The sequence below is a fragment of the Arachis hypogaea genome, chromosome 8 (assembly GCF_003086295.3).
Source record: "Arachis hypogaea cultivar Tifrunner chromosome 8, arahy.Tifrunner.gnm2.J5K5, whole genome shotgun sequence".
Classification (NCBI taxonomy): Eukaryota; Viridiplantae; Streptophyta; class Magnoliopsida; order Fabales; family Fabaceae; genus Arachis; species Arachis hypogaea.
This window is the reverse complement of record NC_092043.1, coordinates 40,844,890-40,861,587: the sequence shown is the minus strand read 5'-3', so window position 1 is coordinate 40,861,587 and position 16,698 is coordinate 40,844,890. Positions and strand designations below refer to the sequence as shown.

The 16,698-nt window shown below is 32.7% G+C and overlaps 1 protein-coding gene and 1 long non-coding RNA gene across 2 annotated transcripts; both read right to left on the bottom strand.

The window, feature by feature from the left end:
* Positions 1 to 266: 266 nt before the first annotated feature.
* On the bottom strand, positions 267 to 4,742 carry LOC112707485 (ATP synthase subunit O, mitochondrial). Its single transcript, XM_025759229.2, has 6 exons — positions 4,404 to 4,742; positions 3,742 to 3,792; positions 3,142 to 3,385; positions 1,613 to 1,725; positions 1,028 to 1,114; positions 267 to 609 (listed from the first exon to the last, which is right to left on the bottom strand). Exons 1-6 carry the CDS (start codon positions 4,515 to 4,517, stop codon positions 481 to 483), a joined length of 738 nt encoding a protein of 245 aa, XP_025615014.1. The 5' UTR covers positions 4,518 to 4,742; the 3' UTR covers positions 267 to 480.
* Positions 4,743 to 10,760: 6,018 nt separating this feature from the next.
* Positions 10,761 to 11,577, bottom strand: LOC140174856 (uncharacterized). The gene is made up of 2 exons (XR_011864844.1): positions 11,383 to 11,577; positions 10,761 to 11,277 (listed from the first exon to the last, which is right to left on the bottom strand). It is a non-coding gene; the product is annotated as an uncharacterized lncRNA (long non-coding RNA).
* Between the last annotated feature and the right edge of the window lie 5,121 nt (positions 11,578 to 16,698).

Below are 16,698 nucleotides of genomic sequence, written 5' to 3'. Positions count from 1 at the left end.
TGAGGAATTTAGTCTCATCTCGTATTTCCTGATTGTGTTAAATACTTAAGTCAGATAGGAGATTGACGTCTTCTTTGATCCTGACAAGCATGTCATCTACATACACTTCGATTAGTTTTTCAAGGTGAAGTGAGAATAACTTATTCATTAATCATTGATATGTGGCCAACGGCCACAGCTACATCTTTTATCTTGAGCCAGGAAGATATATTCACCAGCATCAAAGTGAAGCAAATTAATACCAGTGAACTAATTAACACCTCAGAAGTCCAAATAAAATCAAATAGCATTCAAATTTCAAACACATTGAGATGACAATTAAGCATAACAGGAAGCTGGAAAAGAGGTAGCTCTTATTTGCAAAATGATGGCATTCCATCCCAAACAAATCCAGATCCACTCATTTTTTTATACTAAACAAGAATTTGATACTTGATTAAATCATGCTGACACAGATTTTCAGGAGAAAATTGTTGTCTTCTATATGTCAGCAATACTGATGGGCTCTCGTAAAATCCTCTCCATCTGTTGCGCCCTAGTCTTAATAGACATGTCAAAGACCTTCTGACTAAACTCCAACACTAATCCACCAAGTATGCTTGGATCAATCTGGGAGAAAGAAGGGAACAAATAGAAAAATGATGAGCTGAATTAAGAAGGCGTAAACTTCTAAATATTTTCAGATTGTATGGATAAGATTCTTAAAATATAATCATTTTACTGCTTTTAGGAAAAGGGTAGGAATTTCATTTTAGGCACAATTTTTTAAAAAATAAATATCTTTCAAATACAAAATTGATTCTGATTATAAATAAAATATTTAAAAAAGAGAAATTCAATCACATACTGTGTTAAGATCTTATCTTCCCCAAAGTTTATTAGAAACATATATATAGTCTCAAAAGTACAAGGTACCAATTATTTCTCTGTGTGTCTTTTGCGGAAGAGGAAAATTTGAAAGGGAGAGGAAGGAGGGGGAGGAGAGGGGGGGGGGGGGGGTTTGGCAAGAAGGGGATCACGCTGATACCTTCTGCTCAAGATGAACCTTTGCCCCAGTGCCTAACATCTGCTGAAGGGTCTCCTTCAGTGCCTTCTCTTCCTCGGCAGGAAGAGGCTGGAACAAAAATATAGAAAATTAGAATTAGATATGCAACTACTATTCACAAAGTGGTTTTATGAGATAGCATTAGATCAAATCACAAACAAACTTTTCTCTGAATATATCCCAGTAACACCAAAATAACATGCGTAGAACATATATATAAAATCAATAAGACAATTATGGTAAAATATAATCAACGAATTAATTTTCTGAGGAAGATACATAAATAGAGATACAAATACACATGCAAAAAGACCATGAAACTACCTAGCAGAGGAAGATAGTAACAATGTTCTCAAAATATTATGCATATGGAATAAAGAACACATATTGACGACAGAAATTACATGAAAGTATCCATTTTATCCAATAAAGTTCATTCCATTAGAGAACACATAATCCAATCCTCCTGATGCGAATGGAAATGAATTCAGCATTGCAGAGTAAATATATGTAGTATGTTGCATTTCCTTTTAGCCAGAAACTAATCGTAAAAGAAGTACTACTTACAATCACTGTTGTCACAATGGCTTTCACTTCTCCCTTGTATGCCATTGCCAACTCCCTATACCTCTTTGCAATAGTTTCAATGTTTTTAAGCCTCCCATTCTCAGCGACAAGGACTTTAAAAAAAGATAAATTAATCAATAAACTTTAATGTCTGAAAAAATGGTATAGCATTTGCCAAAACTCAGATAAATGAAGTCTCAAAGTATTAAAAGAGACAGCCAAGAAACTGATGAAATTCCCAGGAAACAAGAAGCAAACATCAAAGTACCATGATGTGTATCACTTGATGACTAAGATAAAATTATTATTGCATAATCGTATCATACTCATATTTCATATGGGAAAATAAGTAAATCAAAAGTAAAACTTTTTATGATATCACCATATCTAAAAACTCTTATGTCCACCTTATACTAAGATAAATGAATTAATCTGAGAATTAAGACAGTCATAATGCAGCATAATTGTGAAGCTCAATAACACACAAAGGTCAGTCTTAAGACCCAAATAAAAGGGTGCTCATAGAACATAATTCATATTTCCTAGCACTAGTATAAACTGATCCCTAATAATTCAAAGGCCAGATTTATTAATGCTATTGTGCTAGAATAAAAGCTTTAATTTCCGCAACCCAGGAAGAAGCAGTCTATTTCCAGCATTCAAAGGACAACAAAGTTGGGGATGTTTTGAGCAAGGAGTTCAATTAATCACTTATGAATGCAATAAATGAAGCTAGAGGCATAAAATCTAATAGAAGAATTGAATGACTGACACGAGGTACGTGGTCTAGTAACATGAGAATAATCTGAATGTAATAATACCCGAGAAGAACTGGCTAAAAAAAATTGATAATAAAATATTTACAAATTACAAACACAATTAAAATGAAACATTATTCAAGTAGGAAATTTAACAAGGATTAAAGGGAAGTGATAAACAAAATATGAATATGATAGGGGTGTTGGGTGACATTTTATTGAATAATTTGTTTGGTGTGTTAGTGTAATTGCTATAGAAAATATAGTTGAGGAGACTTATAATATTGTTAGCTGTTAACAAGTATAAGAGCCTGGAATACTTCCTAATTCATTACATTTTGCTTGCATGCCTGAGAGGCAACTACTCAGTTAAATTTGCTCTATAAACCCTTAGACAAAATTCCCTGAGGCAAAAAATTAAAAACAAAATGAATAGGAGAATCCTTCATAGTAGCAAAACAAAAAAGGGGAGAAAAGAGAATCAAAGAAGCTCAAAATGCAAAACAAGCATTCAATATGTTTATCCATAAAATGTATATTATCCCTTTCCCAGAATATATGTGAGTGGATGAGAACCCATAAAAGATGCACAGACATCAAAAACTAAAAACACAAGAGAATCACCAAAAGTCTGTATAGGAAAATCTGATGTACTAACTTCTCTGGTTCAATATATTTCAAACAATAAAATAAAAGTAATTCAGAATTTATAATTATGTATACGTAACAATTATGTTTGTCAAAATATACTACCATAGGAAGCAAACATACCAAGGAAGTTCTTTGTAACATCAGAAAACTTAGATTGACCAGCAATGTCTTCAATAACCTTTACTCTAATATCTTTCTTCACAGACAAGTCACTTATGAACTGGGAAACTTTAGTACTGTTCTTAACTGCCTCAACAAACTGAAGAATCTCGGACTCAACCTTTTCGACTGAATTAGCTTTCACTGCTGCAATATACAAAGCAGAGGCATAGTTTCCAGAGCCACCAAACATAGCCAGTGGCACCTATAGATGCAATCAAGAAATAATAAGACAAAATTCTGAACCCATCAATAACAAGCACTGTGGCTCAAGGATGAAACAAAATTTTTTGAACAATTCAATCTGACCCAAATGAAATATAAATCAACAATTCATTGAATTTAGATTATAAACATAACAATTAACTAAGTGAAAATTCATTGAATTTAGATTATAAACATAACAATTAACTAAGTGAAAATTCATTGAATTTAGATTCATATTCAATCAGTTACAAGTTCATATTTTCTTCTTCTATCAATCACAGTCTAAGCACAATTTCTTCTACATCAGGCTTAAGTGTATTAAGGAATTATGACACAAACAATATGTCCAATTACCTTAACTTTATCTTCCTTTGCCCCTGGCACATTGGCATAACCTCTAGAGACCTGAAAGCATATCATGATAGGGGAACAAATTATTAAAAATAAAATAAACACTTAAATGCGGCCAATAAAAACCATTCCTGAAACATGAAATGGTGAAATGAACAAGTATGCAACAGTATAAAACCTCAGCACAAACAACACAGTACAAGTTATCAACAGGCACAAAAAGCAGGAGATTCTTTTACTTCAAAATCATGCCTCAACGCAACAAAATATAAAAACAGATTACAAAGAATTCATGGAAAATTAATCAGACTGTTATGAATCAAATCAAAAGCAACAGATAAAATATATATTAAAAAAAATTCTTTTTTAAAAAATAAATAAATAAAAATCAGACGGTAAAGAAAAGTATGTTCATTATACATCTCAAACACATGCCTCAACGCAACAACTTAAAAAAACAGATTACTATAAAATCTTTTCGGAAAATGAGAAGTTATTCAGCGGAGGAAATGAAAACCTTCGACATATTTTAGAGGAAAAAAATCTGAAAAAAAAAGGCAAATTCCAAATCGACAACAATCAACGGTGTTATCAAATGATCTGAAAATTGATTTGAGAGGTTCAAGTATTAAACAGATGAAAAGGATTTAGGTTGAATAACTCACCAGGGAATTGGAAGGGGCAATGAGAGATCGTTGGAGAGTGGATCTCTGGGAAGCGGCGAACGCTAATTTGTTGAAGACTGAAATCCCCGATCTGATTCGGCTGCACAGTGCCATCTCCGCAAATGCGAAACCCTAATTTGTTTTTTTCTTTCTCCAATATGTTGTGTGCTTTGAAGAATGCGGAACAGCGGAAGCCAAGGAACTACTGTGCACTCTTCAAGGTAAAACTGAACCTTTCAGGTGTACGTGCCAGGCGTGTGAGGGTAGAGAGAGACCCGCTTCTCACTCTAAACTTACTTAAATATTCTCTCAATTTTTATACACAATTAAATCAGTTCTTCCATATTTAAAGTTAGGCACATTGATATGGCCAAAAAGTATTACAATCAATTTGATTATTGTTTCTGTTTGGTAATTAGAAAAAAAGTTACTTATTCTTTAAAATTCAGCTTTTTTTTTCAGATTTTTTAAAAATTTATTATTATTTAATTAATTTAAATACTCATTTTTACGTATTAATTATTAAAAAATTAAAAAAATTATTTGTTTTTTATTTTTTTCTAAAAATTAAATAAAAGACAACATTTAAATAATATCTAATTATACTATTAATTTGAAAACAAAAATATTATATACATATTAAAAGAAGAAACCATATATATCCAAATCTAATAATTTATTCATATATTTTTTTTTCTTTTTTTTATTTTCTTTATTTTTCTTATCCTTCTCTTTCTTAATCGTCATTATTGCCATCGTCATCATCGTTATCATTTTTTTATTTTTATTTATTTTTTTGTTTATTTATTTGTGTACTTTTAAAAGTTTTATAAAAGAGAAGAATAAAGAAGAAAAATAAGATATAAAAAAGATGATGATGATCATAAATGACATCAAAATTTTTTATATAGAACATAAATTTTATCATGATAAATAAAGAAATTGAATTAATCTCTACATTATATTAGAAGACAATTTGCTGTATAAGACTTAAGAATATACCATTTAACTTTAAAATAAATTTGTTTAAATAAAAACATAAGAAGATATAGAATAAATTTTATATCAATAATAAAACATAAAAAAGAAGAACATATTGGGACAAAGAAGATAAAATGTGAAAAAAAAAATAGTAGAAGAAGAAGATACCTTAAGAAAAATTTCAATGTCATAGACAAATTTTGATATTAATTTTAAAAAGTTTTTGGTATTATTTTATTTCTTATAACTTCTAATTAGTTAAAAAATTTTCAGTATCACTCTTAAAAAATTTTGGTTTTAAAATTCAAAAATTTTTTGGATTAAATTTAAAAAATTTTAATGTCATTTTTTAATAAATTTTGTATAATTTAAATTTTTTTTATCATTGTTATCATCTTCTTTTTCTTTTTGTCTGTCTTCTTTTTATTTCTTTTTTCACATAATCCATAAGGTTAGTGTATGACTCATGGTAAAGCTTTTAGAAAACAGAAAATCTTTATTACTTATTATTATTACTTCTAATTGTTAGTGATGTGTAGGGGCAGAGCTTAGTTAAGATAAAGGGGGCATAGTCCCAAATTTTTGTTAAAAAAATTAGTAATATTTTTTTAGAAAATAAAAAATAGTTCAGTTGGCTCAAATATTTTATTATGACTTAAAATACTAAAGTTTAATATTCATCTCTTATTTTTATTGCACAATAACTTTTAGTTTAAAACCTTTAAACTTTGTTGAATTTGGACTGAACTGAGTGTATTCGCATTTCGCAGCTCTCTATTCAATAAGCAACACTCCCTCTACCTTTGAGTTCAAATATAAAAAATTAAGTTTTTTATTTATGTAATTTAATATTATTTTATATTTTACTATTTATTTAATTTAATTTTTTATATAATAAAAAATATTAAAATATTCAATAAGTATTAATACTATTGTATTTGCATAAATTGATAAAAAAAATTCAATAAATATTATAAATTTTAATATTTGTCCTTCTAGTTTTTTTTTTACATATTTTACAGGATATATATTCAAATTTTTATATAAAATAATCATGAAAAATCAAAGAATTGATACATTTTTAAGAGAAAGGCTAATATTTAAAAAGGAGAATATATCATTTTTACAATATTAACACCTATAGATAGTTCTTCTACTTTAATAAATAACGAAAAAAAGTGAGATACAATTTTTAAAAGTTCAAAGTGTTGCGTCTAATGAGTTTGACCTTAATTCTTTAGAACGAGACCCTGAAAAACGGTTTTAAATTTGGCAATATCACTCAAATCAAAGAGATAAGGTTAGACGAACTTATCTTAAATGGAGTTTATATCAAAAACATATTGACAATTATTTTCTATCTGACCTCCAAAATTTTGTTTCAAGCTCCGCTATTAGTAAAGTGAAATTTATGTATAACTACTTATAAAATATATATGTGCATATGTTGCCTATGAACCATTGCATGTTTTCAAGGCTAGAAAGAAAAGTCTGTTTATTCTTGTGTTTATGTTTGTGTTTGTGGTGCTTAAGTTTTTTTTCTCCGATTTCGCTATTACTTATGGTTAATTGTATATGAATTATAGGTTATTATATAAACTACAATCATAGTGGAACAACTATGTTACAGGACCGCTACAAGTCCAATTCAACTGGTCGTCGGATTGGAGCACCACTTCTAACCCAAGTCCAAACTATTCTTCAGAGGAAACCCAACGAATCGGCTTTCGAACATCCAACCCGGCCGACGTACGGCCGCACTACCAACGCGCCCCAAACTTCACACCTAGCGAGCCGGTCAGGTCGGATTTATTGGAGCAGGATCCAAATCCCTGACCCGACGTTTAGGACGACCAGCTCTTCCCCACGTGCGTGGGGACAGCTCAAGCATTCTGGCCAGTGGGCCAGGTCACCTCTAGGCCCGCCCAGCACAATATATAAGGGGAGAGGTCAGCACTCCCTCCGAAAAACACATCACCTTACCTAATTTGGCTACCAACTTGTACAGACACTGACTTGTTCGTCGGAATGTCCTTGCAAGTGGTCACCTCCCCCCACGCTTCACACCACTCCTGGTGTCATCAGCGCACATCTTTGTCGTCACTCCACGTTAGCTCAGGGTCTCACCCGTTCCCCACTCATCACCACCCGACCCGTTGAGAATCCGAGATCATCAGGTAACGAACAAACTGCATAAGCAATTATAGCATCAGAATGAGGGACGAAGACAGCAATAAAAAAGACGAAAATGAGAAAAGTGTGTGATTTACGCATATCTTATGTAAGTAATTTTTATTGGATTTAGACCAACTTGATTGGACTTAATTGATAAAAATACTTGGAGTGTAGCGGAACTCAATAAATACATGAATTATTTTAGATTTTTAATGTATATTTTGTATTTTAATATATATTTTATATGAGTAAAAAAATTTTTAACTAATTTTTTATCAAATTTAATTTTTGATACACACGGTTATACAGTCACATCTATTTTTTTAGATGATTATTTACGCTATCATTATAAAAAGTAATTTTTTTTATTGATATAATGTTGTGTAACATGCAAAACTACTTTATACTAATAAACTAAGTATCAAAATTAAATTCTTTTTAATATATACATAACATTATTGATTTTAAAAATATTTTGTACTGTTAAATTTTAATGTTATGTTAAAGTTACTCATTAAATTCTTATTAGATTAGGTCACATTCTTGGCTTTAATAGAAAAACTATTGAAAAAAGTACTACATTTTTATCGAAAAACGAAAAAAAAAAATTAAACAGTCTTTCCATTTAACCTAAAGACTTGTCCATTTAAACGGTTATTTTTATAGATTAATAACTTAGTCTATTTAATCCAAACTTTAAACAAATTTAATTTTAAAGGTAATTTTTTTATTTAATTAAATAAATAAGTTGACACAACAAATTTAATGCATTTTGACCACCCTAGCAAAACTAATAACTATGTAGGATGTTTGCGGTGCGATTTGGATCAGTTTTGAGTTAAAAATTCATCCGATCTGAACACTATATTTACTTGCGGTGCAGTTTGAATTAGATTGTTTTTTTTTTTTAAAAATCCGATCCGATCCAATCCAATTTCGAGCGGTTTGAATTGGATTAGTTTTGCGGTTTTGTAAATTAAAAAAATTAAATATATATAATAAATCTCAACATTAAATTTCAAATAACCAATAACGACATAGCAAGTCTTAACAATATCTTAAAAAACCAACGATAACATAACAATATAAATAAAATTATAGGTTAGTTAAAATAAATAAATAAATCACATTTTGAACATAAAACATCTATTAAATAATAATACATAAAAAATATAAAAATGTATAACAAATTGAATATGTTATAAGTAAAATTGTAAACATAATAATAAAATAATAATATTATAACACATTATGCGGTTTGGATTGGATTGGATCGGTTGTGAAAAATAGATCTAAAATCCGATCCAATCCAGCGGTTTGTAAAAAATAAGATCCCATCAAATCCAAATTAGTGCGATTTTAATCGATTTTCAGTTTAGATTGAATTAGATGAGCGGTTTAATTTGGATCGGTTTAAATTTAAACACCCCTATAACTATGTGCTTCTCATTCAGTTATTGCAAAATATGCATACAAAATAATTTCAAGTGTCTATCATTTAAAAAAATTGAAACACATTTAGGGTGCCTTTAGTTTGTCTATTTTCTGTTTTCAACTTTTCATTCTCACTTAAATAAGAAAACAAGAGTGAAAACATATTTGATTTATTTTTTTAAAACAATTTTAGAATATGTTTTTTGAATAAGATGAAATTTCCTATAACGTTTAATTCATGTTTTCATTGTTTTTAGTAAAATTTGGAAACAATTCACTTAAAACAATGAAAACACGTTAACAGTTTTGTAATATTATATAACATGTTTTTTTTTTCAGTTGCAGTTCCTTTCCATCTTCCTCTCCTCTCCCCTATTTTCCTCCTCCTTGATATATTTGGTATTAATTCTTTCTGTTTTAACTGCTATAATTAAGAAATTTTTTCGGTTATGAATATTGTGAAGAATAACTCATAAACAAAATGAAAGATGAATTTCTTGCTAATTATCTTTTAATTATATTGAAAAGAAAATTGTTAAAAAATTTGACACAGATTCTATTATCAATAAATTTTATGATACGAAGAATCGACCACTTCATTAGTAAAAAATACACATATTTTTTGTACTTTAAAATATATTCTCTATCAGTATAGTTTTTGTAATTCATCTTACATTATATAAATTTTTGCATAATTTTTTAATAGGGTAAAGTATACTTTTTGTCCCTGAAGTTTACTAAAAGTTTCAAAATTATCCCTAAGTTTCAATTTGTTTCAATTTTATCCCAGAAGTTTTCGAATTGCATTAATTTTACCCCTGAACGTTAACAGCGTTGAAATCACTAACAGACGTTAATGACGTGGCAACAAGGAGTTCCATGTGGCAACTATGTGTGTGACTCATTTGTAAAACGTTTTTTTAAATAATTTTTAATTTTTGTTTAAAAATTTATATTAAAAAAATAAAATAGGTAAAAATCCCATCATAAAACCCTAAAATTAACTTCTTTATTTACGTCTGCGTCTTCGTCTTCTTCATTCTCTGTAAGAATCAGAAACCCTAAGGAATGGCTTCCCAAGGCTCTGTATCATCACAAAAAAGTAGTCGGCGACGACGAACGCTGACGTGCAACTGTGGTGAACCTCCTGTACTGAGATGGTCGAAGACACCAGACAATTCCGGCCAGAGATTTTGGGGCTGTGTATACTTTGATGTAAGTTTGAGTGCTTTCTCATTTTGATGTCTTCCTGAGTATCTTCAATTTCTTTTTTTTTTTATGTTGCAGATTGGGAAGGAGTGCACATTTTTTTCCTGGGCGGATGGAGTTGCAGAGATAGAAGAGGCTGAGGTTGCAAGGTTGAAGATGAAGATTTTCACCTTGAAGGCTAAATTAGTTTATGCCAAATGCAAACTGTTGGTGGCTGTAATTTTTGGTGTGTTGGGTTGGTTTATGGTGATTCTAATGGTTTATCTGTGGGTGAAGAATGGAACCCATTTGAGGTTAGGGTACTAATGCGTTTGGGACAGATGAAAATAGCAGAGTAAGAATAGGATGGCTGTTTGTAAACAGTTACAAAACTGTACTCAAGTCGAAAACTTGTTAATGTTGTTGTCCTTGAAGTTTAATTTATGTTTCAAAAGTATCCCTAAAAGGATTAAAATAGTTTGGCACTAAAATTGGCATTAAAAACCTGTTGTGACAAAGACAAACTCTAATTAAAATTTGCATGACATAAGTTGTTAATCATAAGCAAAATAACATAAGTTGTTAATCAACATAATCTCCAATTAACATAAGTCAACCAAAGTAAAAACTGAATTACATAATCTCCAATTAACATAAGTCATAATCAAAGTAAAAACTGAATTACATAATTCGTAAGCAAAATAATTCAGCAACAAAGAAAGAGTTGGAGTCATAGGTCATAAGTCATAATACAAAATGCCAACATTGTTCAAGCTTTCAAAAGAAACACCAATTACAAGATTTGACACAACTAAGACCCTGTGAGAGTACTCTGAGTTTGACTCCCTTGTGATGAGGGTTGTCCATGTGCAGTTGAAGTGGAGTTGCTCCTAAGGATTCTAGTTGGTCTTGGTGGCTGGAATTTTTTGTGTGCAGTTGGTTGGGTATTAGGCCTTGCTGCAACATTGGCCAACCTGGTCCTCTTATGCGCTGAGCCAGTAGATCCAGCTTTCTTAGCAGTGCTGTGCTGGGATGGTGATGATGTAGCAGTTCCAGCATTATTGTTTTGGGCCGACGATGTAGCAGCAGTAGTTTCCTATGATGGACATGAACAAAAAACAGCCAGTTACAGTTTAAAAAAGGTAAATAGCATTAGAAACAGTCTTATGTATGGAAAAGGGAACAATAGACAAGTACTTACGGTTGGTCTTCTAAGAGGGCAGCCTCGCTTGTTGTGACCCAATTTTAGACAATGAGAGCATTTTTGTTGTAACCCCAGCCTAGAAGTGCTTGGGCCGTGTGGTTCTTCACCCTCCCCTCTTGCTCTTTTCTTCTTAGGCCTCCCAATTGGCACTCTGTGTGGTGGAGGAACCACATCTGGATGAATAGTTCTCTCCTACATTGTATGTCCATTGCAAGGGTTAATCATGGGGGCATAACAAGCCACATAAGCAGCTTTAGTGTAACAGCTTGCAACATATTTTCTAATATCATCTTTAGCACAATTAATTGCACTAACTGCATGTGGACAAGGTAAACCTGTCATTTGAAACTTTCTACAAGTACATTCTTTTTTCAGAAGATCTACTACAAATTTGTCCCTGCCTCTTATGACTTCAAATTTTGAAATTCCGGCAGCAACCGGGAACCACCACCTAGAAGCATCTATTTCCTTTTGTAACTTAAGCTTAGTCCTAGGAAGAATATCATCCTTATACTTCTCAATAAGTACCCTATTTTCAGCCCATCTCTTCATCAAATAAACTCTAATATCCTCTAGCATTGTCAATATAGGTTTTTCCCTTGATTCAACAATTGCAGAGTTGAAGCTTTCACACATATTATTGACAAGTGCATCACATTTAGGATAGAATTCAAACCTTGATTTAGTCCAATACTTTGGACGAATTCCTATCAAGTGTCGATAGGCACCCTCACTAATCGCTCGGATTTCCATCAACTCCTTTTCCCATGCTGCTAGATATGTACATTTTGCAGCTCTCCACATCCTTTTTTTAAGATTCAGCCCTGGAAATTTTTTTTTGAAGTTGGCATAGAGGTGTCTCACACAGAATCTGTGATCAACACCTGGAAGTAGTTCATCAAAAGTTGGCACCAAGCCCTGTTCGTGCAAAATACAGTGTTTTAATGCTCAAATAATGTTTAATAAACCAGCAAAGACCATCATAAAATCTTAATATAATGATTATAGTTATCAAGACTAATTAAAATTTTCTATGAATACAGTTTGATACAGCAACAACTACCCTCACATTTTCAAGCAACTTGAAGCATGATATAACACATGAGAAAGAGTATTTTAATTCTCCCATACATACATATGTATTAAAGTGGTATATCAGCAAAATAAACCATATATACTCAGACATACAGTAGTGTCCCATTTGCCATTACCACTAGGGCCTAGGCCAACTGCTCCTTTTATAAAGTTATAGAAGGGAAATCTGAAGTAATTATTGGAATAGGACCCAAAAGAATAAAAAAATAAGTAATAATTGGAATGTGTGTTTGCAGTAAAAGCATCTTCTTTATCTATGCTGACTATGCGCACTCAATAATTCAAATCTAATTATAAATAGCAGCTACATACTATTACTATCCTTGCATCTAAGAAGCCATAGACTAAATTGGCTTAGACACAGAGAGTTAGAGTGAGAGAGTTCTGTGACATGATGAATTCACTGATTTTCAAGTGTGTTCTGCTTATGGTTCTGTCCTGCAGATACACCATAGCAGAAACCAAAACAGAGTACCCCAAAAAGAACACATATATAATAGTTATCATACAATCTTCAGTGGTATGATGATTATAGTGATTATAATGATTATAGTTATCATACAATCTTAATATAATGATTATAGTTATCAAGACTAATTAAAATTTTCTATGAATATAGTTTGATACAGCAACAACTACCCTCATATAATACAATGATGACATAAAATATCATTAAAAGAACATTGACATATACTGCAGAAGCCACACGATGAACTAATTCACAGCAAACTCGTAATATACTAAAATACAGAGCAAAATCTTAATTACACTAAAATACAGGTTAGTAGATTACCTTTTATTGGTCAGACATGAATGTGCTACGAAGTAATTTCTCTGCTCCTATATCATCAATTAGGTTTGAGAGGAACCACGTCCATGAATCTTTTGTCTCAGCGTCCACGACTGCATATGCAATCGGTAGCATCTGGTCATTCGGATCCCACCCCATAGCAACCAAAAGCCATCCTCCATATGGTGTCTTCAAGAAGCAACCATCAAGTCCTATCATAGGCCTACACTTCATGAAACTCTCCTTGCAAGCCTTTAAACAAATGTAAATCCTATGAAATTGTGGACTTAAGTCGAGTGATGTATCGGGGTGCTCAGTTTGGGCTGCTGGAGGTAATTGGACTTTCAGCTTCACAGATGAACCAGGATTCGTGCACAGCAACTCATGGCAATAGTCATAAAGTCTTCTATACTGCTCCCTAAATGTTCCATTAATATCAACCAGTGCAATCTGCTTGGCCCGAAATGCCTTTGCTCTTGAAATCTGCACATTCCACTTCCTAAGGGTCCTACTTTGTATGGTGCCCAGCTTCAACTTCGGATTCTCTTCTACTTTCCTCCTGAAGACCTTCGCTAGCCACTTTGACTTCATCACTTTTATGTCAAATACAGTGTTACAAGAATGATGATCATTAACAGTTCTTAGCTGCCAACTATCTTCATTGGCCATCTTCACCGCATATGCAAACCATTCACACCCATCTCCACACTTAGCCCTCACCCGGACATTGTCCACCACTGGAAATTTTATCTTTCTCCCAGTATGAACAGCATATGATGTCACAGCTTCCTTGAACTCCTCTCTTGTTGCATAGAGAGTTCCAGACTCCCACTTATACATGCTCATATCCTTCAACTCCTTGTGAACGGGAAATTTCTTCTTGCTGGCTTCGTCATCCTCACTCGATACCTCCTCCAACTCATCACTGTTCAAACCTTCATCATCGCTTAAACGAGAGCTCTTTCTCTTTCCAACAGACACCTTTTGAGTTTTCTTTAACTTCTCTACAACACTCTTACTTTTCTTAGACTTTCTTATATCTTGATGCATCTCCCCAAGAGTTATATCAACATCAAACAGCCCATCATCACCACAATAATCATCTTCACTATCACTAAAATGAAGATCAGAATCAGCCTCATAATCTGGGTCATCAGAGTCATCCTCTTCTTCACTATTGTCCCCATCACCAACATTCTGTAGCACTTCTTCAGCATTTAAATGGACATCAACTAATCCCTGCATTTGGGCCTCCATATCCACCCCTTCACATTGGGCTTCTACTTCAATATTTTGGGCCTGTCTATTATCACTTGGCCCACTATCAGCATCCACACACTCTTCTTCAACAACCTTGCTGCCACCCCCAACATCTAAATACCCAATGTCGTAACAAAAATCATCAGGGATTGAAGCCTTATGCACCACATACAAATCAACCACCTTTTTTTCAACTCCTATATTTGCCATTTCCATTGCTTCTTCATCACCTTTCAACAACTTCAACCCTTCTAATCCTAATTCAGTATCTTTATACCACAGTACCCCAATGTTCTCAGCAATGTACCCAAGTTTTCCAACCACATCATAAGCCTCTATAACACTCCATCTATCTCTGTCACACCAGTCAACCGTTGTCACCTCACCATCAACATACTCAGTTTTACCCTTATCACTACAAAACCTACCCCTGTGATGAACTCTAACACTGAAATCATCCATCTTGCCGTTATAAAAACATTTTCAGACCAAAGAACAGAGTAACTAATAGTTCAAAAATATAGACCACGTAAAAGTTATATTTTTCACAAAAACTCAACAGAAATCCCTCAATCCCTGAATGTAATAGAACCCTAACAGCAATCAAGACTGATAAAGAAAAACCCTAAATCCTAACTGTTCAAACATGCAGTAGCAAGATTGATCAGAATCATGGCCTACCTCGTCGGAAACGTTGATCAGAATGGCGCTACCCCAAACTGAATTGTTGATGACTGAATGCTATCCCAGACTCCTCCCTCAATCTCGACGGCGTCGCAGCATGCGCCGTCCTGCCCCTCGTCGCGGCGGACTCAAGAAAACGGTGCGTCGTCTGACCACCCAGCAAGCTTCCTCGACTGATTCTGTTTTTCTGGCTGTGTTCCTTCGTGCCACAGGGAAGATAAAAGGCTTATGTTTGAACAAGGAAGCCAATTCGTTTACTGGGGTTACTCAGCCATGGGTATTTTGGGGGTTTCACCTTTCTTGCCACATCACACGCTTCACTTTGCCATATCACTAACGTCTGTTACTAATTTAAACGGCGTCAACTTAAAGGATAAAATTGATGCAATTCGAAAACTTCTGGGATAAAATTGAAACAAATTGAAACTTAGGGATAATTTTGAAACTTTTAGTAAACTTCAGGGATAAAAAGTATACTTTACCCTTTTTTAATATTATATATGTTGTTGGCCACATGATAATATTCTCTCCCTTTCTTCGTTGCTTCCCGGCTTTCTCCGACGACTTCACCTCCATCATCTGCCGCCTCTCTTCCTCTTTTCTATGTCGTCGTCGAATGCGTCTGTCTCTGCCTCCGCTGCCTCTTTGTACTCTTTTCATCGCCATTTTCCATTGAAGACCTGCTCCACCAACCAATTTCTACTTTGTCTCATTGTGGATGATTTGTCCCCTTTTTTTCCTTGACCTGCTCCATTGTTCATTGTCTTGATCCTCTTTGCCCATTTTTTCCCTAAAATTTCCGGAATTTCTGTGTTGATTTGTCTCCCTTTGCCCATTGTTTTAAAATTTCTTGATGTTTTGTTAATTGTTAGATTTTTTTGTGAAGTGTGCATTTTGTTATCAAATAACTATTATTGTTTGGGTTTTGTTAGGTATGAGTTAATAAGCAATTGATAGTTGATATTGAAGGCTGCTAAAGATGATGGTAGGGTTTATGCTAGAATTATGACCAGAAAGTAATACTTACATGTCTTGATGAGGGACTGATACTTATTTTCTGGAACTGATATGCTTGTTGGGATTCTAATGCAGTAATGCTTGAGAAAAAAATAGGGTGAAAGTTGCTATCAATGAGAAGTGAGATGAGGCCGATGAAATTTTTGTTTCAATTTTTTTATTTATTAAAAAATTAAAGAAAACCAAAAACGGTTTCAATATTTTCATTTTTTGAAAAAAAAAAAACAATGAATCAAAGCAAACATATTTTTGAAAATTTGAAAATAGAAACTATTTTCAGAAAAAAAAAATGAATAAAAATTTAAAATATTTTCTTGAACCAAACTCACCTAACTCTCTTCTACCAAGGCACACAAAAAATGTTACAGGGTAAAACCATTTTACACGTACATCCAATCACATAACATCATATTAGTAAAAATAACTACCTTTTACATTGACTGAACGATTGTAATTGCACAACTATG

Bases quoted from the DNA above. Each gene is read 5' to 3' on its own strand.
- LOC112707485 (XM_025759229.2), bottom strand. From the start codon at position 4,517: ATGGCACTGTGCAGCCGAATCAGATCGGGGATTTCAGTCTTCAACAAA. The intron at 3,386-3,741 runs GTAATTGGACAT...TTGCATCTATAG, and splicing joins CAAAGGAAGATAAAGTTAAG to GTGCCACTGGCTATGTTTGG. The intron at 610-1,027 runs GTATCAGCGTGA...TCTTTCTCCCAG, and splicing joins AGGTTCATCTTGAGCAGAAG to ATTGATCCAAGCATACTTGG.